Genomic DNA, 21,259 nt, shown 5'->3' on the forward strand with positions numbered 1-21,259 from the left:
GTTCCAAGACTGGAATGCATGAACTTTCAGTTTCTAAAATTTCTGCTTCCTTCCCTCAGGCAGGAAACCAATGGACATAGTAAAATAAGAAAACCATCAGGACTTTTCACTTTCCCTTGGAAGTTATTTTAGTTAAAGGAACTCTAAGAATTTCCCTTAGTCCACAGATAACAAAGATAAAAATATCTAGTCCATAAAAATAATATTTACCTTCTTTTGGAGTCTGAAAGAAATCAGCCTTTCCGTTTTTTGACGGCTCACTTTTGGTTTGTTGAGATAACTGATCCTCTGGCAACTTGGAGCTATTAAACGGATTCTTCCTTTGCTGAGGAAAAATATTGCTTATTAAACTCATTTTAAATGTCATAGCAGCAACTCAGTGTTAGCAAATGTTTATTATCTCCAGTATTGATAGTTTTATCCAGTAAACTCTATCTGGCCTGTTTGAAAAATTACTGTCCTGGTTAATGTGGCTGGCTAAGAGTTACCACAGATGCCAGAGAAAAATTAAACTGTATAAAATATACTCATAATCCAGAGTCCTACAAAGTTAGGCAAAATATAGAATCATCAAAGTTAGGATAAACCTGGGACTAATCAGGGCAGAATCCCCACCCCACGCCCGCCCCACCTCTTTCTACCACATGAGACTCTTGCTGTGCTAGATTAAAGCTGAACTAAATATAATTGTAAATGACCTTTCCTATAAAGAATTAAAAGACACTTATCAAAGTTTTGAAGTGTTTCATTATCACTATTATGATCATCAATTCCAATGACAGAAAGGGGATCAGTAAATAGAGTTTTTTACTAATATAAAACTGAGTATCAATGTTTACTGTTTAGTTGCATAAATTTGCAATCCCCTCCCACAAGCAGACCTCTAACAGAGATTCAGGAAGTCAAGAAGAAGAATTTGGACTGATATGGGACTAACAAGTCATGTTCCGAATGCTTAAAAAGAAGCACCCCCCAGTAGCTTGAGACTTTTTATTCTCCAGGGCAAGCAATTAGGGTCTTCAGCAATGCAGAAACATGGTATTCATCAACTTTTCCACCACAAGAGAGTCTTCTTACATTAAATAGTATAATCTGCATTTGGTGCAAAAAAAAAAAAAAATCCCCTTTATTTCATGGTGCTTTGCTAAAACAAGAAAAAAGGCATTCTTGCCAAAGATGAGATCTTTGGAGTCTGAGCTCAGTCTACCTTAGCCGGAGACGCAGCTGACTTCCTTGTGTTTTCCTGTGACGTATCCATCACGGTTGAGGCTGGACTGACCACGCTACCACTGCAAAAGAAACAATTCAGAGAATAAACCCTCAGCCTTTGAGAAAGAGTAAATTGTGCCACTGAAGCTGAAAGCTCTTAAGGCAGGACAGCAGAGGAAATCTGTAAAATCGAACGCCAGGAAGGGAGAGGGAGTTGGGGCCTAGAGATGAGTAAGCAGCAAAGCAAAGGCAGGGGCAGAACAGAAAGAAAAGACAGGCATGAGACAAGCAAAACCATCCAGCAGAAGCCGTCCAGTTTTTATCACGGTACCAAGCACACAAGAGGTTCACAGTGTAAATTTGTAGAAATGCACTCATCTCCAAGTCAGAATCTGATCAGATGTGGATGACAGGGAGGAACTCATCCCAAGGCGGGGGGTGAGGGGGTGGGGGGGTGGGGGGGGTGCAGTGGCAGACATCATTGCTTAAATAAAGCCCCAAAGAGTTTCATGGCTCGATTTCCCAGAATGGCAGTGCTCACTTTAACTCAGGAGGAAGTAACTGAAGAAAAGATTCAGGTGAGACCAGTGACTTGACAGCAGATCTAAGGGATGCCGTGCAGGGAGGCTGGTGCGTGCCGACAACTTGCTGAGGACTCTCAACCCCACCCTCCAGGCTGGCCAGCAAGTTCTTGTCCACACACAAGAGGGATAAGGCCAAGCACAGCAGCCGCTGGCTCAGAAAAAGGAAGCACAGTCTCTACGCAAGCCCCAGGAGGAGAGCAGGGTGAGAGTAAATGGAGGAAAGTGAGTTTCCCGGGCCTCCCTCCTGAGCAACCACTCCCATGGCTACCGAGGAAGAAGGGACAAGGAAGAGTCAGAGGGGCTCTAGACTGGGAGGAGAACCACCTGCTCAGACGTCCTGCTCCAGTAGCCTTGCCTCAGGCATGACAGGTGAAGTCACTATTGGCTGAAACCGCTGTGCCCGCTTAGACTCCAACTGTTCTCTTGGTGACATCACAGAGTCAACACCTTGGAAAATACCTAGGAACGCACTGGCTTTCCACCACACAGCAAAGGAACTGGAGTTTGGGGAGGGAGACAATCTGCCCCCAGGCCACAGAACCAGGCCCAAGAATATGGTGGCTGCAGTCGTGAGCTCCACATCCCTGCGGCTTTGTTTCCTTTCCTTCCTTCCGCACTTCAATTGTTCTTTTTGCACAGACTTACTCCCGGGAAGAGGTTGAACTTCCGAAGGAGCCGTTCCTCCTTTCATTGCCCTCCTCATTGTTCCAGAAAGGAATTACAGCAGCTGAGGCAGATGTATGTAAGATACATCTTGATCACATGCGTGTGAATAAGAGGGGAAAAGGATGGGGAGGGAAGGGCAGGGAAGAAGAATGGGAATTTACAATGGAGCCCGAATTAAGGCTAATAGAAAAACACATTACAGGAGGCAATTCTCACAACAGGTGGGCACACATTTCTATCAAGTCATCTAGCAGCCAATGTAAAAAAAAAAAAAAAGACCTGGTCACTAAGAGAATGCACAGCCAAAAGCCCAGGACTAGAAAGCAATTTCTCGTGACTGCCATTTTAAGGAACCATGGAGGGACATGAGGAACTTTATAGCACATGCCAGGCTGTCTCAGAACGTTTTAGATCATCTCCTTATACATAAAGCAATCACATGATCAGAGGACCTGAACCCAGTGTTGCTGGTTGGGCCAGTCCATGGAACACACATCTTCTCCTACCACTGTCCTCCTTTCCCCTCCCACTCAGCAAGAACAAAGGATAAGCAGGGACACGACACTTTGCCCTCTCTGCTCCATGGAAACCCAGTTCCTGGGCCTCCTGGGCCTCAGCTCTGAATGTGTATATTTCACATCATAAAATCAGGCATGAAACCAGTCTCTCTCTTACTAAACTCCATCCAGCAATGTGCCTCATGTCTACTATGCAACCTCATTCTGTGTGTACATATCATCTCTCACAGTAAACAGGAGACCCCCCCCCCAGGAGTACCATCTTGACCATCTTTCTAACCCCCTGAGATGCCATGTAGAGCAGCTCGTGCAAAACTACAACTAGTGAACAACTGAAAAGATGAAGGCCACTGAGCCAGCACCAAGGAAGGCAGCAGCCGATAAGTAACCATGACTCTTCCTTTTAAAATTCATGTTATTTGCCAAACAACAAGGAGGCACATTATTTAGATTTTTTTTAAAAATGCCTTTGTTTCTATTTGCTCAGAAAGCAAAAGAGGAAGGAACGACACATTCAGAGCACAGGGCCAGTCACTAAAATACAGAAATACACAGTATTCGCTATGTTACCGTGTGGCTGGGAGAGGGGGATACGAGTTGGGGGTGGGACGCAGGGTTAGCTACTTGGTTAGTCTGCTTACTTCGAAAAAATGAAAATAAGAGTCTTAGATCTCAAAGTTTGTCTGTGAAAATACAGCGACTTCTTAGATTAAGGTCTGGTTTTGCTTCTCTTGAGGAATACAGCAATGTTTTGCATGCCTGCCTATTATTGGGCAAGCACCATTATAGCAACCACTGAATTTTCAATTGCTTTCTGCAACATCCCTATGAGGTATGTACCTTTCTCCCCCTTTTACTCATGAGAAAACTGAGGCTTGGGGAAGCTAAGGAATCTGTTCAATGTCACAAAATGAATTAATGAAGAGCTGGGGATTTGAAACAGGTATCTGACCATAACCCCAAAGACACATATAGTCATGGCTAGGCTATCCCGCCTCTGACTTCTCACATTAATAAGGCAATGGTTCATAGTAAGGGGACTGGGGTCCAGGTGATTCTTCCTTCCCAGTGACTCTCACATCCATCACTTCCTTTCCACCTCTCCTGTCACCTCCTGTATTTCTGCTGACTCGATTAAGTTCACGTCTGACCTCCTGATACTGAAGTCCTGTTCCTCTAATCTACTCAGCATTCTGCCACTAAGCTGGGATGGTTTCAAACACAACTTTGACCACCATGTCCTTCTTCTGCTCCTTACCTTTCCCTGGATCCCCAAGGCCTGTGGAATGAAGTCTGAATTTGTCAGGAAGGAACTGGAGATGCTCTGCCATCTACCCAATGTACTTTCCCTCTCTTCTTTCCTGTTGACCCTTCATGCCAAGTGAAGTTGTCTGTCTACTCAGTATCCCCAAAACTTCCTTGCCTGGTTGCTATTTGCACTCAGCCTATCTCCCAGCCCTGCCCTTGTGTATTTGCTGGGCTCTCTGCCCAAATCCTTGCTGTTATCTCCAAGCCCAGGCCAAATTTCACCCTCAAGCGATGCTCCTCCTCTATCTATCAGCCCAACTGGAAGTGGGTCTCTTTGTCTCCAATCTTGCAGCACATTTCCTTGGTACTTTGGATCAGGAATGTACTCTCTGCCTGGCACTATTCATTATCATGTGATCAGATATTCACATAAAGGATCCATAATTTTTCCTAAGAGAGTATAGTCTCTTTATAGCTAGATACTGTGTCTTTGTTTCTTGGAATCCCTCTCGGAAGCAGGAGACTGTGTCCTGCATATAAAAGATATCCAATACATTCCACAAGATGAGCTTTTTAAACTGGAGCAAGCCAAATTCCACACCTTGTGCTTATAATTCTTCCCTCAGGCACCCTTCAAAAACTACCTACAATACCAGAAGGAACACTTAGGCAAAATGTGCTCACTTTGTTGGGAGAATTATTAAAGTATTAAATTGTGATATTGGCATTAGGGTTCAAAGTATCTGCTTATTAACACGAGTCTCTGAAGACTTAGCTCTACAGAATAATCACGTTCAGTACTGTGGCAGGGATGCTGGGGAAAGAGGTGGGGCTTTTGATCAAACCACTTAGGCAGCTGGATACCCCATCTGCTTCTGTGTCCGGCCCTAAAGTGCTCCGAAGCACATGAAAGCAAATTTTTTTAACGATTTTATTTATTTATTTGACAGAGAGAGATCACAAGTAGGCAGAGAGGCAGAGAGAGAGGGAGAAGCAGGCCCCCCACTGAGCAGGGAGCCCAATGCAGGGCTCGATCCCAGGACCCTGGGACAATGACCTGAGCCGAAGGCAGAGGCTTAACCCTCTGAGCCACCCACGTGACCCATGAAAGCAACTTTTAAGAGCTTTTGAACCGTAACCGGCCTCTCCCTCTAAAAAAAAAAAAAAAAGAAAGAAAGAAAGTTAAAAATAACAGCTGACATCTTATGCCTTCTTTTGAGGCATTTTGCAGCTTACATATTAATAGTGTTGAACCAGAAGCAAGTGATTTTTGTCATGTGTCATCATCATTGTTGTTGACCTCTCCCTTTGGACGGTGAGAACCTTGGAAGCAAATGCTGTGTCACACCCCCGGCACCCAGCATCATGCTGGCCAAGTGACACTCAGTGAAGCTCCATCACGTGAATAAACAAAAGAAATGGCTCAGGGATAAAGGGAAAGAAGTAAATTAGAAAATATGCTGGGCCAAGCCTTTCAAGTCGGTAGTTTCTGAAGTAAAACATTACTTGTCTGGGGCCACCACACTGCACGCTACACATTGCTCTCACACAGATGTCACAGTGCAACTCTTTCCATCAAAAGTGATTTGGATAAATCCAAGATCCTACAGGATGAAGAAAGATTGTTTTAAAGAGCTCCATAGAAGTGGTTTTGTGGGGGCAGACCTCTAAAAAATGAAATGGTCATTCCCTGGATATGCAATGCATTCGAGGACAAAAGATCAAATGCGCTGTCCATAGATTGGCTCATCTCTACCTTTCCCCTGGGAGCAAGACAAGAGGCTCACATTGATCTTGTTATTGAGGTGATGGAGGTAAATAGCTAATCCTTCTGTAAGAAAGAGATGCAGGGGAGAGGGAGAAAGACAGAGATTGAGATTGAAAGAGAGATAAACAAAAGCCTTCCAGGGAAAAGAACATTAGTAGAAAAAATAATACTATTTCAGAACTAAAGATATGGTTTGAATTGCTTGGTTCCCATTCAGCAGAAGGGAAGAGGGAGATTGGTGCTGCGCAGAAGTATTACTGAAGCACAGGCAGTGAAGCTTAAAGACTAGCCTTTTTATTCATTACAACGTACAACAAAACAGTGTTTTAATTCCACCAAAAACAAAGTGAGGTGAGGATACCCAGCTTCCCTTGTAAGAAAACTCATTGCTTTCTCCATGTCACAGGGAAGTGCTGATGCCATGGAGAGAAATACCGCAGGGAAGGCTTTTCCTTGTTCTACATGAACTCATTTTGGAGACATTCATTCTCTAGGGATGTTGTTGATTAATGGACATCACAAACCTCTGGAGCAGCCAAGCTCCCTCCTGCCTCCGTGCCTTCCAGTTCTCTATCCTGAATGCTCTTCCCTTTCTTGTAGTCATCCAAATGTGAGAATACCCCTCCCATTCTCTTCCATCTTTTATAATCACCAGAGCTCACGGTATGTCATCACGGTATAACCATCAGAGCCCACTGAACTGAGAGATTCTCAGTAACGCACAGCAGTGAAGACTGGAGGCTGTCAGTCCTGTTCTTGGAGTTTAACTTTTTCCCTTCTCCTCTTTCTACTCACTTCCTGAGCTGCAAACTACTTCACCCAATCATTCATTTATTCATTCGTTTGTTCGTTAACCCTCATTCACCATTATTCTTTATTTCATAGTTATCTCATCAACTATTTTCATTCAGTTGGTCGGACTCTCACTATTCTTCATTCATTCATTCATTCATTCATTCCACAAGACACTTGTTGGGCACTGTTATAGGTGCTAGGAATAGTGTAGTGAAACAATCAGCAATATACAAAAGGTCCTTTTCCTCATGGATCTGGGGGGAAGGGACAATACATACACACAATAAATACATAACACGATGTCAGGTAGTGAGAAGTGTGCTGAAGGACAGTAAGAGAGGGTGCTGGCATTCATTCATTCATTCATTCTACAGGTTCTTATTCCTAAGTACCTACCATGTGTTAGATGCTTGGGACATGGTGGTAAATAGTACCTATGTCCTCAGCCCTGAGAAGGAAATGCAGGGACACTCAGCCTTGGGAATCTGGATTTTTAGAAGTTCCTTGAGCAGTTCTGATCTACAGGTCCGAGTTGAGAACTTCTCATCAAATGACCCACATATCCTTTATAGATTATCAGATATCTGTGTCCTACCAACCCTTCAAATTTCTTCTAATTTCATCTCTAAAGCTCCACCATACCTTTCCTCTTTTCTCCATTCCCTTCATTAGGTTCTTACCATCTCTCACCTAAGCTTCTGTTATAATGTTCTTTTTTTTCCTTTAAGATTTTATATATTTATTTGACAGAGAGAGAGATCACAAGTAGGCAGAGAGTCAGGCAGAGAGGGTTAAGTAGGCTCCCTGCTGAGCAGAGAGCTGGATGCGGGGCTTGATCCCAGGACTCTTGAGACCATGACTGGAGCCGAAGGCAGAGGCTTAACCCACTGAGCCACCCAGGCACCCCTTCTGTTACAATGTTTTAATTGAACTTTCTAATCCCATCTCCCACAGAGTTACCAGAATGACCACTCTAAAAAGTAAACTTGATCAAAAAGTCATTTAATGGCTTCTTGTGACTTAAGGAAAAAGTCCAGCCTTTTGGCCAACACAGGGCTCCTGACAATCTGGGCCCAGCCTCTTCCTCCAGCCTGACTGCCAATCACTCACATAGCATACCCACCAGACTAGACCCTTTCCACATTTCCAACATGCCAGACCCCCACATCATCCTGTCTGCCTGTATTGTTCTTTCCCCATGCCTACCTGCCATAATCCTTCTCATCTTTCAAGAGCTGCCCTACATGTAACTATCTCTAGAAGCTTCCCTGACTCAGATGCCCACAGCCCCTAACATAGTCTTCTCAGCACCTAACACCTTGCTTCCCATGGTTGAAGCCTCTGACCTTTCTGTATTCAAAAAGTAATTCTTTAATCTTCAGAAACCCTGAGGAACTGGAAGTCCTCCCAGCAGAAAATCCACACAGTGAGGGAGACAGGCATGTGACAGACCTCTGCTTCCTTTCAATGAAATGCCCTCATCTGCATTACACACCACATGATAAGAATGACTTGGTCTGGGTGTTAGGATGCCACAAACATGCTCAGACTCATGTTTCAGTAGGGTGACCACCGAGAAAAGACAAGAAGCTCAACATTTCCATCCACACAGGCTTAAGTTATTACAATGTCAAGTATTCCTTTAAGTGGAATGCATCCCTTTAAAGGAGAAAGGAGAAGCTACCAGGCAACTGAGGGATGTGGGAGGGGGCAGGGTGTGGGAAGAGGAATCAGAAGGAAGAAAGAATTGGGAAGCTTGGGACACACTTGAGAAACTATCTTTCTTTTTTTTTTCTTTTTAGAGTACTGGCCCCATGTGAGGCCACAGAACTAAGACAATATAAACTACCACAGGGACCAGTCTTCACAGAGACTATCTTCAAGGAAGAGGTTAGAGAGAGAGACAGAAACTATAAGACCAGTCCATTTCCAGGTTCCTTCAGACCAAAGAAGCACCAACAGTAGGGACATCCACGGCCCTTGTCAGTAGAGATGCTACTAGACTTTCAGCGTTGCCCAGGGCGCCCAACCTTGTTTCATAGAACATGTGATCTCAAGTAGCAAAAGAAGGTCTTCTCATTCCAGAGCAGGTCTCCCTCCATAGTCAAGACATGTTATACCTTCTTTATGGGTAGGGTCCTGACCCCATGGGAAGAGTGTCTCACATCTTTATGGTGTACTCCCCACTTTGGCTCAGCCATGCCCTGTGGACTATTATGGAAAGGACATGTGCTATAAGGTGTGGTTCGTGGACCAGTGCCAGTCTGAGAATTGTTACTGGTTCACAATGAGCTAAATACAGAAATTGACAGTATACATTTAGAATCATTTATAGCAATTTGCTGAGACATCCTAGCACATGATCAAGGGTTTATATTTTGCATGCCTTTGTTGCTTTCTGTATTTTGTTTCTGGTATATTTTATAAAAGGTACTAATCTGTGATGACTAGAAATACACATTTTTTAGGAAATGAATACACTAGTCTTTTACCACAGTTGGCACCAACACTGCCCTTAAAATTCAGCAACCAGCATTGGAACTGTAAGCATTTGGAGTCTTTCCTGTGCCAATCTAAAGAAAACCTCACTTTCTGATCCTTTGTTCATCAAGCATCTCTCTGCTTCCTTGTGTGACAGGTGCAAACAAAGATGAGTTGTGAAAAACACAGGTATGGGATGGTAGTTGAGTTCATGCTGGGCACCCACAGCGATTCAGTTCTTCCCAAGCAGGACCACACAGAATTGTGCTCATAGAAAGAAGGAATCTTGCCACAGAGCCTATTAGAATTCTAACTCCTTCATATATTCCACATATGAGTGAAACCATAGGATAATTGCCTTTTTCCAATTGACTTATTTCACTCAGCATACTACCTTTTAGTTTCAGTGCAGAGGATCATAAGGGAGGGGAGGAAAACTGAATGCGAAGTCATCAGAAAGGGAGAAAAACCATGAGAGACTCTTAACGATGGGAAACAAACTGGGCATTGCTGGAGGGGAGGTCAGTGGGGGGGGCAGTGGGGTAACTAGATGATGGGCATTAAGGAGGACACGTGATATAATGAGAACTGGGTGTTACATGCAACTGATTAATTATTGAACACTACATCTGAAACTAATGATGTACTATATATTGGCTAATTGAATTTAAATTAAAAAAAAAGAAAGGAAGAAAAACTCCTTCAGAAACTGCAATTTCTAGTCACTGTTGCCTCACAACACTCCTAGACACATGATTCCTGGCTGAGAAAATATTGACAGGTACTGAGTCATTCTATTGAAGTTCAATTCCTCTAAAAGCACAAGCCCCAAAATACACTTAACACACCCAGTTCCCAAAGGTTAAAGTGTAAGTGAGAAACACCGCAAGGACCTGACACTGAGCCAAGTAGTAGTTTCTGACATGGGAAGGAGGAAGTATATATCAGCCCCTTCCACAGTTCTGGATGATTACCATCCAGGTCACGTAATGAGGGAAGCAAACTAGATGTATCTGACATTTTTATTCTTGCCTTCTCGACCATACCTCATCTATGTTACGATAGCATAATTATAAAGCCACTGGAAATTGCCAATTTTCTTTCTTCCTGTGAAATGCTAAGTGGTTCCCACATCTCATTTCATTTAATCTCATAATATCCTGGTGAGGCAGCTCTGCTCTGATTTATAGATGAGACCAGAAAGACTCGTCTGAGGTCACACAAGGAATGCAGGAAATACTGGAGACATGAATTGCGGAAGGTGTATTAGTAGCTTCAAACTGAGGAAGAGGGGGGATACGCACACCAGCCTGCCTGAGGTCATGAAGAAAATGAGCTGGGCTAGGAGGGCAGTGGTGCCTCTGTCCCCCAGGGCCTTTGAGTAGAAATGAGTTCTTGGGAGAAGGACAGGAAGTCTGACCCACACAAAACTGTTCAGTGAGCTAAGTTGGTCTTCTGATATCCCCAAATCTCCTTCCTCCTTCTGTGGGATTTGTACCCACCTCCCCTAGTCTGTCAGGGTTCTGATATCCTTGTTCCCTATCAAACTGGCTCTTAGGAGCTTCTGTCAGCTCCTTGATGGTGATTCTAAATGACTGTGTTCTCATTCTCACTCCTGGAGTTTCTAATACTTCAGGTCTCATCTTTCCCTATGGAAGGATATCCTTTATCCCACTGGGGTACTGCTGGTGAATGGGGAGTCACCAAAGGGAGGTGGCAGGGGTAGGCTCTCCCTCTCTGTGAGAGCCCCTACTTCCATTCACTGAATGCCTACTATGTGCTGTTGACCATGTTAGGAATTCTACATTTACTAGCTAATTAAATTCTCAATAATCCTGCTGGCAAATCATTATCATCCCGTCTTACAGTTGAGGAACCAAAGGCCCAAGAAGTTAAGTCACTTCTAGTACAAGGTTATAAAATCACCTAGTGGCTACTTACTGTTTAACTTCTTGTCAACATGGCCTCTACAGACATAACAGAACATTACGAATCAGCCCAGAGGGGAAACAGTCCAGTCTACCACCCATAGAAAACAAAGTGTGTCCTCTCCAACAAGGAAATAGACAATGGATGCCTTAATAGAATCAGTATTCCGTTGTCTATGTGATGTAACTTTAGTCATATTTGGCTCTGAAATGCCTATTGATGCCTATATTACAGACCCTCTCCCTCACCTTTAAACTATGTTGGGAACACCTCTGTTCCCCAGGTGCCTCAGACTTGGCACTTGACTCAGTGGCTGTACCATCAGGAAAACTGTCGGCTTCAGCTCTGCTGGAGACTCTGAATTGAATCATCTCCACTGAGGAGCTACAGAGAAAATGCACCTGCCTTCCCATCAAAGGGTAACAACCACAGTCCCAAGGGATGAACACTAATGGGAAGATCTCTACATACCTAAAAGCAAATCATCAAAATATCTGTGGCAATGTAGCTCCATAATCAGGTTCAAATGTACACTTTGACTGGACAGATGGTAACAGGTATGGAAAACACCAACATGATCAGACTGAAATATTGAGGACAACCTGCATCCTGAAGACCATTTACTAAGCACCTACTATGTGTCAGATATTCTACATATGTTACCACTAATTCTCACTACCGCCTTTCCTGGTTTATACTATCATTCCTATCCATAGTTAAGAAAAGAGACTTAGAGAGGTTAAATGACTTGCCCATCAGTAAATGGCTAATAAATGGCATATTTAGGATTTGAATTCATGTCTGGTTCCCATGTTTGAGCTTCTGCCATCACACCATGTTATGACAATTTAATCATAATTCACCTCTTCTCTGAAGTGACTATATTTATTTTGAAGTACCTCTTCATTCTACTCTAAGGTAAAATCATTAATACAAAGAAAAACCAGCTATTGTTGGTCCTGGAAGAAATCCCCCCTCAACATTTTAGTTTTACTTAACATTCCAATTTATTAGAAATTCTGGAAGCTGGAAAAGAGTAGTACTTGTCTTTATTCATGTTAAGGCCCAGATTTCTCTCATATGTACTTCACAGTACTTGTGAGAATAGTCTGGTGTTGGTGCTCATAGCACACTGAGCCATGAATCTCACATGTAGTGACTGTCCTTGTGAGCTCTGTCTTACCTTGGGCTTGCTGGGGCTACATCTTCTGGCTCTCCCACGGCACCAGTTAGCTCTGAAGGGAGGAAAGCATCCTTGTTGACGTTATTTACCCAACTTTCCTTTGCCTCATTTGCTCTCTCCTTACTCTGCTCGGCTGAAAGAAGAAACAGTGAAGACAGGAAGGTTATCTCTCACCTCCATGACCTATGACACTCTTAAAGCTCTTATCATAGAGGCTCAAACCTGAACTTCAGGTCTTCCTGCAGTGCCGAGGCAATCACTCATGAGTCTGAGTCCCCATGGTCAGAATTATAACTGCAAAATTATACCTGATTTTGTCTTCCCCCAAGTAGAATCTCCTGAGACTAAGAGTGGACCTTTAAATGTGCAGGTAACTCCAGAGACCACTCCAGCAAAATAGTGACCACCTCTAGGTGAATTTCACCTGAATTGGGGTCAGGACTAAACACGTATGGCCAGGGGATGCTCAGGGCAGCTAGTCCTCTTTGGGACAGAGATACCATCATTACCAAGCATTTACTGGATGTCAACGATGTGTCCAACTTGAGGCTGGGCTCTGGAATGCAGAGGGGAACAAATGTTTCTAGCCTGGAATGTTCTTCTCCACTGTCTCTTCCTTCCCCCAGTCTCTAATTCTACATACTCCTCAATACCCAGCTCAGATGCCAAGGCCCTCCCAATAAAACCTCCATGCTCCCTCTTCAGGAAGTGACTTTTTTTTGCCTCTGAACATCCAGGGCTCTTTACCAGCACCTTTCAAATAATCAGCATTAAGTAAGTATGCTAAGGGCCAGGCACAGCATTGTCTTGTGCCTGCATTACCTTGTGAGGAAGTTGCTATTTTCCAAGTGTACAGATTTGGAAACTGAGGCTCAGGAAACTTGCTTTTGACCCCAGTGCTCGTAAGTGCCAGGAATGCTTTTACATTGATGTTAAGATGAAGCAATACGAGGGCTCCCGATTCCCAATTACTCACATTCCAGGGTGGTATTCCCCACAGGTCTCTTTACACAGAAGTCTACTTTCTTCTGTCATATAATAGAATCCACAATACTAACCTTTACCTCTCGAGATTTCTGAAGGCCTGGATGGTGTTAAAAATCAAGAGGGATGCGAGCAATGCTACCTACTTTTCAAGATTGCTGCTATAGTTACAAATAATAGAGAGCAAATTCCTATCATGTGTCAAACGTTCAAAAGGTGACCGCTATTTTCCTCATTGGGTTCAGACTAGATATAAACAGGGGCTCTTCTCAGGGGTAGAAGTTTAGACTGCCTAGCTCAGAGTGAAAGAGAGGGCATACCATACCTATTTAATAAACCCAACAGAATTCTAAAGAAGCCCTCAAAATACTGTCTTTACAGTCCCTTAAATGATACACTTGGCTGATTAAAGATGTACCAGATGTCAAAGTTGTTGAAAGGGAAGCTAATCTCTTCCTGTCATCCTACTCAGAGGAAATGGTTCTAAATCTTCAGAGTTAAAAGCAAAGGAATGCCTTATAAACCCATCTGTCTATACCACTACAACTCAACACAGTATCTAAAGGACTTCCAATGTTTTTCTATATTACCCCGAGTCCCTTGGCCCTGCCTTCATCCATCTGAATCCAGGGCAAGAAGATATTGAGCTGGAGGACTAATCATATGCAAAGCATACCCCTAAATGACTTCCCTCAGCAGATTTCAGTAATGATTCTAACACCCTTCCCAACTCCTGACAATGCCTTCCCAAACAAATGCTGGCTCAAATTGTCCTAGCCAAATCAACTCACCTGCTACCTGGGGCTTCTTCTTTCTCATGGATGCTCTGATGATATCTGCACCATGAATTCTGTCTCTGTGCCTTTTTGCCTTGGCTTCATAAAACCATTGGCCACTCATGTTCTTCAACTCTTGGTCATCCTTAATTTTTTCAGGCAAATGTCTACAAAAGGAAAAGAGCTTTACTTTGCTGAGAGCCCACAGTAAATAAATGAGTGCACTGGGACAGTGCATTAAGAAATCTGTAAACATACAAATAAAGCTCTCAATATTTTAGAAGACATCCCACATCTCCTAGAAGACCAAGAAATATTTATATTCCTCTTTGATGGAAGGCTAATACTTTTTAAAAATCAAAGAACTCATCCATGACCTCCACATCATGCTTGGAATTTTCCAGTTCACTTTTTGGCTGCAGTCTTCTGTGTCTACTATTTAAATGCAAATACCCCAGAGAAAGATGGTATATTAAGTGTCTCTAAGCCTTCATCCCTGTATCTATAAAAAGAGGTTCATCATAGTGATCTACTTCATGGGATTGCTTTGAGGATTAAATTAGCTAATGTATGCAAAACTGCCCTTTGCCAATGCCTGGCACCTAATACCCAATGAATACCTGGTGGAGGAGTTATCAGCTCATCAATCCTTTCTGTTTTAATGAAATGAGTATATCAGAGACTTGCTGGCGTGAGGGGGTGGTGGTGGGGGGGGAAGTGGGAGGGAGAAGAAAGCAGGGTGGGTGAATGATGCACCTGGTTCTTAATGCCAGGAAAATGAATACTGAAAAAGTAGGCTGGAAGCAAGCAAGATCAAATTTATGGAAGTAGGGGGATGGGGAGTAGAGGCAGAGGCAAATTCCAATTGTGCAATTACTGCTTTCAAGGGTTCCACAATCATTCATGCTCACTGAAAAGCTAACAACTGTAGGACAAATACAGCCTTAAATCTCCCTAATTTACACTTGCTTAAAAAAAAAAAACAAAACAGTGTTCTACTTGACAAGTATTGTCATTATTTTTGTTGTTTTTTTCCCCATCATGATAAGTGTACTCTTTAATCCACATCCCCTAATTTCCCCATCCCTCCCACATCCCCTTTGGTAACCACCAATTTGTTCTCTGTAGTTAAGAGTCTGTGTCTTGGTTTCTCTCTCTTTTTTTTTTTCTCTCTTTTTTTTCTTCGCTCATTTCTTTTGTATAGAAATTCCACATGTGGGTGAGATCATATGGCATTTTTTTTCTCTGACTTAATCTGTTCAGTATTATATTCTCTAGCTCTATACATGTTGTTGCAAATGGCAAGATTTCATTCTTTTTTACGGCTGAATAATATTCCATTGTAGATATTTACCACTTCTTCTGTATCCAGAGCTTGGCTATTGTAAATAACACTGTAACAAACATAGGGATGCATATATCCTTTTGACTGAGTGTTTTGTACTTTTTGGGTAAATACTTAGTAAAGCAATTACTGGGTTGTAGGGTAGTTCTATTTTTCATTTTTTTTTTAAGATTTTATTTATTTATTTGTCAGAGAGAGAGAGCGAGAGCGAGAGAGCGAGCATAGGCAGACAGAGTGGCAGGCAGAGGCAGAGGGAGAAGCAGGCTCCCCGCTGAGCAAGGAGCCCGATGCGGGACTCAATCCCAGGACGCCGGGATCATGGCCTGAGCCGAAGGCAGCCGCTCAACCAACTGAGCCACCCAGGCGCCCATATTTTTCATTTTTTGAGGAACCTCCATACTGTTTTCCACAGAGGCTGTTCCAATCACATTCCCACCAACAGTGCAAGAGGATTCCTTATTCTCCACATCCTCACCAATACTTGATGTTTCTTGTGTTTCAATTTTCACCATTCTGACAGGTGTGAGGTGATATCTCATTGTAGTTTTGATTTGCATTGCCCTGATGATGAATGATGTTGAGCATCTTTTCATGTGTCTGATGCCCTTCTGTATGTCTTCTTTGGAGAAATGTCTGTTCATATTTTCTGCCCATTTTTATATTTAAATCATGTCTTCTGTCCATTTTTTGTTTTCTGAGGTGTTGAGTTGTATCAGTTCTTTATATATTTTGGATACTAACCCTTTATGTCATTTGCAAATATCTTCTCTCATTTCATAGGTTGCCTTTTAGTTTCATTGTTTCCTTCACTGTGCAAAAACTTCATTCTTCTTCTTCTTTTTTTTTTTACTGTAGTCCCAACAGTTTATTTTTGCTTTTATTTCTTTTGCCTCCGGAGACATACCTAGAAAAATGCTGCTATGGCCAGTATCAGAGATATTACCGCCTGTGCTCTCTTCAAGGATTTTTATGATTCCACATCTCACATTTAGACCTTCTAATCCTTTTTGAGTTTATTTTTGTGTATGGTGTAAGAAGTGGTCCAGTTTCATTACTGTGCATATGGTTGTCTAGTTTTCACAACACAATTTGCTGAAAAGTCTTTTTCCCATTGGATATTCATTCCTCCTTTGTTGAAGATTAATTGACCAAACAACTGTGGGTTTGTTTTTAGATTTCTGCTCTATTCCACTGATCTACGTGTCTATTTTTATGACAGTATCATCCTGTTTAAATTATTACTGCTTTGTAATATAACTTGAAATCTGGAATTTGTGATACCTCCAGTTCTGGTTTGTTTTTGTTTTTTTGTTTTTTTTCCCCAAGACTGTTTTGGCTAGTTGTGGTCATTTGTGGTTCCATACAAATTTTAGGATTGTTTGTTCTAGTTCTGTGAAAAGTGCTGTTGCATTTTGATAGGGATTATATTAAATATGTAGATTGCTTTCAGTAGTATAGACATTTTAACAATCTTTATTCTTCCAACGCATGAGCACGGCATGTCTTTCTATTTCTTTGAATTACCTTCAATTTCTTTCATCAGTGTTTTATAATTTTCAGAGTATAGGTCTTTCACCTGTTGGTTAAGTTTATTCCTAGATATTTTATTGGTTTGGGTTCAATTGTAAATGGGATTATTTTCTTAGTTTCTCTTTCTGCTGTTTCATCATTAGTGTATAGGAATGCAACAGATTTCTGTACATTGATTTAGTATCCTGTGACTTTACTGAATTCATTTATCAATTCTAGCAGTTTCATATATACTGTATCATGTCATTCGCAAATAGTGAGAGTTTTACTTCCTCCTTAACAATGTGGATGCCTTTATGTTGTCTAATTGCTGTGGTTAGGACTTCCACTATTATGTTAAACAACAAATGCTGATAACGGACATGCTTGTCTTGTTCCTGACCTTAGGCGAAAAGTTCTCAGGTTTTCACCATTGAGTATGATGTTGGCTGTGGGTTTTTCATATAAGATCTTTATTATGTTGAGGTATGTTCCCTCTAGACCTACATTATAGTAAGTTTTTATCATGAATGGATGTTATATTTTGTCCAGTGCTTTTTCTGCATCTATTGAAATTATATGGTTTTTATCCTTTCCTCTTATTGGTGTAACATAGCACGTTGATCGTTTTGTGAATAGTGAACCATATTTGCAACCCAGGAATAAATCCCATTTGATTATGGTGCATGATTTTTTAATGTATTGTTGCATTTTGTTTGTTACTATTTTGTTGAGGATTTTTGCACCTATATTAATGAGAATTATTGGCCTGTAGTTCTCTTTTTTGTGGAGTTCTTATTTTTTTTTTAAGATTTTATTTATTTGAGAGAGAGAGAGAGAGAACAAGTAGGGGGCAGAGGCAGAGGGAGAAGCAGACTCCCCACTGAGCAGGCAGCCCAATGTGGGGCTCAATCCAAGGACCCAGAGATCATAACCTGAGCGGAAGGCAGCTGCTTAACAGACTGAGCCTTCTCGGCACCACTTTTTGTGGTGTTCTTATCTGGCTTTGATACGAGGGTGATACTGGCCTCAAAGAATACATTTGGAAATTTTCCTTCCTCTTCTATTTCTTGGAATAGTTTGAGAAGAATAGGCTCTAACTCTTCTTTGAATGTTTGGTAGAATTCACCTGTGAAGCCATCTAGTCCTGGACTTCTCTTTGTTGGGATGTTTTTTATTACTGATTCAATTCCATTGCTGGTAATTGGTCTGTTCAAATTTTCTATTTCCTCTTGCTTTAGTTTTGGTTGGTTGTATGTTTCTAGGAATGTATCCATTTCTTCTAAGTTATCCAATTTGTTGTCATATAGGTTTTCATAATACTCTTTTTGTTGTTGTGGTTGTTTGAGGGAGAGAAAGAAAATGAGCGAGCAGAGGGCGGGGGAAAGGGAGAGAGAGAATCTTGAGCAGGTTCCAGGCCCAGCATGCAGCCCAACTCCTGGTGCAACCATACAAACCTGAGATCATGACCTGAGCTGACATCAAGAGTCAGATGCTTAATTGACTAAGACACCCAGGCACCCCAAGCTTTCATAATATTCTGTTACAGTTGTTTGTACTTCTGTTGTGTTGTTATTTCTCCTTTTTCTTTAGTGATTTTGTTTCTTCCGGTCCTTTTTTTTTTTTTTTCCTTAGTCTGACTAGAGGTTTATCAATTTTGTTTCAATCTTTTTTTTTTTTTCCAGTGTAACAGTATTCATTGTTTTTGCACCACACCCAGTGCTCCATGCAATCCGTGCCCTCCCTAATACCCACTACCTGGCTCCCCCAACCTCCCACTCCCACCCCTTCAAAACCCTCAGGTTGTTTTTCAGTGTCCATAGTCTCTCATGGTTCTCCTCCCCTTCCAATTTCCCTCAACTCCCTTCTCCTCTCCATCTCCCCATGTCCTCCATGTTATTTGTTATGCTCCACAAATAAGTGAAACCATATGATAATTGGCTCTCTCTGCTTGACTTATTTCACTCAGCATAATCTCTTCCAGTCCCGTCCATGTTGCTATGCCATGATGGAGGCATAATACTCCGTAGTGTATATGGACCACATCTTCCTTATCCATTCGTCCGTTGAAGGGCATCTTGGTTCTTTCCACAGTTTGGTGACCGTGGCCATTGCTGCTATAAACATTGGGGTACAGATGGCCCTTCTTTTCACTACATCTGTATCTTTGGGGTAAATACCCAGTAGTGCAGTTGCAGGGTCATAGGGAAGCTCTATTTTTAATTTCTTGAGGAATCTCCACACTGTTCTCCAAAGTGGCTGCACCAATTTGCATTCCCACCAACAGAGTAAGAGGGTTCCCCTTTCTCCACATCCTCTCCAACACACGTTGTTTCCTGTCTTGCTAATTTTGGCCATTCTAACTGGTGTAATTTTGTTTTAATCTTTTCAAAGAACTGAAACCTGGTTTCATTGATCTGTTCTACTGAGTTGGTTTTTTTAGTTTCTATGTCATTTGTTTCTGCTCTAGTCTTTATTATTTCCTTCCATTTGGTGAGTTTGTGTTTTATTTGTTCTTTTTCTAGCCCCTTTTGGTATAAGGTTAGGTTGTTTGAGATTTTTTTTTGCTTCTGGAGGTAGGCCTGTTTTGCAATAAACTTTCCTCTTAGTCCCACTTTTGCTGCATCCCAAAGATTTTAGACCATTGTGTTTTCATTCTCATTTGTCTCCATGTAATTTTTTATTTCTTCTTTGATTTCTTGGTTGACCCATTCATTCTTTAGTGGTATGTTATTTATTATTATTATTATTATTATTATTATTATTATTATTATAGTAGCATGTTATTTAACCTTCATGTATTTGTGCTCTCTCCAGATTTTTTTTTTCTTATGGTTGATTTCTAGTTTCATGGCATTGTGGTCAGAAAAGATGTGTGGTAAAACTTTGATTTTTAAAAATTTGTTGAGACTTGTTCTGCGGCCTAATATGTGATCTATTCTAGAGAATGTTCCATGTGCACTCGAAAAGAATGTATATTCTACTGTTTAAGGATGGCATGTTCTGAATATATCTGTGAAATCCATCTGGTCCAATGAGTCATCCAAAGCCACTCCTTGTTGATTTTCCATTTGGATCATCTGTCCATCAATGTAAGTAAGGTGTTAAAGTCCCCTACTATTACTGTTTCTAATGATTAGTTCCTTTATCTTTGTTATCAACTGTCTTATGTATTTGGGTTGTCTCACATTGGGTGTGTAAATATTTACAACTGTTACATCATCTTTTTTTGTAGAGATTTTATTTTTTAAGTAACCTCTACACCCAGCGTGGGGCTCAAATTTACAACCCTGAGATCCAGACTTGCATGCTCCACTGACTAAGCCAGCCAGGTGCCCCCTACAATTGTTATATCCTCTTGTTGGATTGTCTTCTTTATTATGATATAGTATTCTTCTTCATCTCTTATTACAGTCTTTGTTTTAAAGTCTATTTCATCCAATATAAGTACTGGTACCCTGGCTTTCTTCTGACATCTATTTGCACAATAAAGTTTTCTCCATCCCCTCACTTCCAAACTGCAGTTGTCTTTCAGTCAGAAATGAGTCACTAGTACGTAGCATACAGATGGGTCTTGTTTTTCTATCCATTCTGTCACCCTGTGTTTTTTCTTTTTATTGGATTGGTTAATTCATTTATATTCAAATAGATATGTTCTATTGCCATTTTGTTAGGGGTTTTGTGGTTATTTCTACAGATTTTGTCTGATCTTTCTTCTCTTGCTCTCTTTCATGGCTTGTTGGCTTTCCTTAGTGATATATTTGGATTCCTCTCTCTTTATTCCTTGTGTATCTATTACTGGCTTTTTATTTGTGGTTACTATTAAGTGTGTATACATCTCCTTCATATAGCAATCTATATTAAGTTGATGGTCACTTAAGCTTAAGTCCATTCTTTGCTCCTCTCTCTGCCATGTTTTAGGTATATGGTATTATATTTTACATCCTTTTATGAATCCTTTGTCTAATTTTTACAGAAATATTTATTTTTACCACTTTTGTGGTTTTTTTTTTTTTTTTTTACTTTTCATAGTCTCACTTATGGTCCTTCCTTTCCACTCAAAGAGCCCCCTTTAATATTTCTTACAGGGCTGGTTTAACCTTTAGTTTCTTTGTCTGAAAAACTCTTTATCTCTCCTTCTATTTTGAATGGCAGCCTTGCTTGATAGAGTATTCTTGGCTGCAGATTTTTCTCTTTCAGCACTTTGAATACATCCTGCCTCTCTCTTCTGGCCTGCAAAGTTTCTGCTGAAAAATCCACTGAC

General features: G+C 41.4%; 1 protein-coding gene across 2 annotated transcripts in view; it reads right to left on the reverse strand.

Annotated features, from left to right (window-relative positions):
* Nucleotides 1-21,259, reverse strand: part of SYTL2 (synaptotagmin like 2) — a 121,371-nt gene that overhangs the window by 39,194 nt on the left and 60,918 nt on the right. For both annotated transcript variants that reach the window (XM_080816125.1, XM_080816124.1), the window contains exons 3-6: nt 14,157-14,308; nt 12,382-12,514; nt 1,208-1,289; nt 211-325 (exon numbers count right to left, since the gene is read on the reverse strand). In XM_080816125.1, the coding sequence (XP_080672251.1) occupies nt 211-325; nt 1,208-1,289; nt 12,382-12,514; nt 14,157-14,308 (482 nt within the window). The remainder of the gene's footprint in view (nt 1-210; nt 326-1,207; nt 1,290-12,381; nt 12,515-14,156; nt 14,309-21,259) is intronic.

The sequence above is a fragment of the Martes martes genome, assembly GCF_963455335.1.
Source record: "Martes martes genome assembly, chromosome: 10".
NCBI classification, from domain to species: domain Eukaryota; kingdom Metazoa; phylum Chordata; class Mammalia; order Carnivora; family Mustelidae; genus Martes; species Martes martes.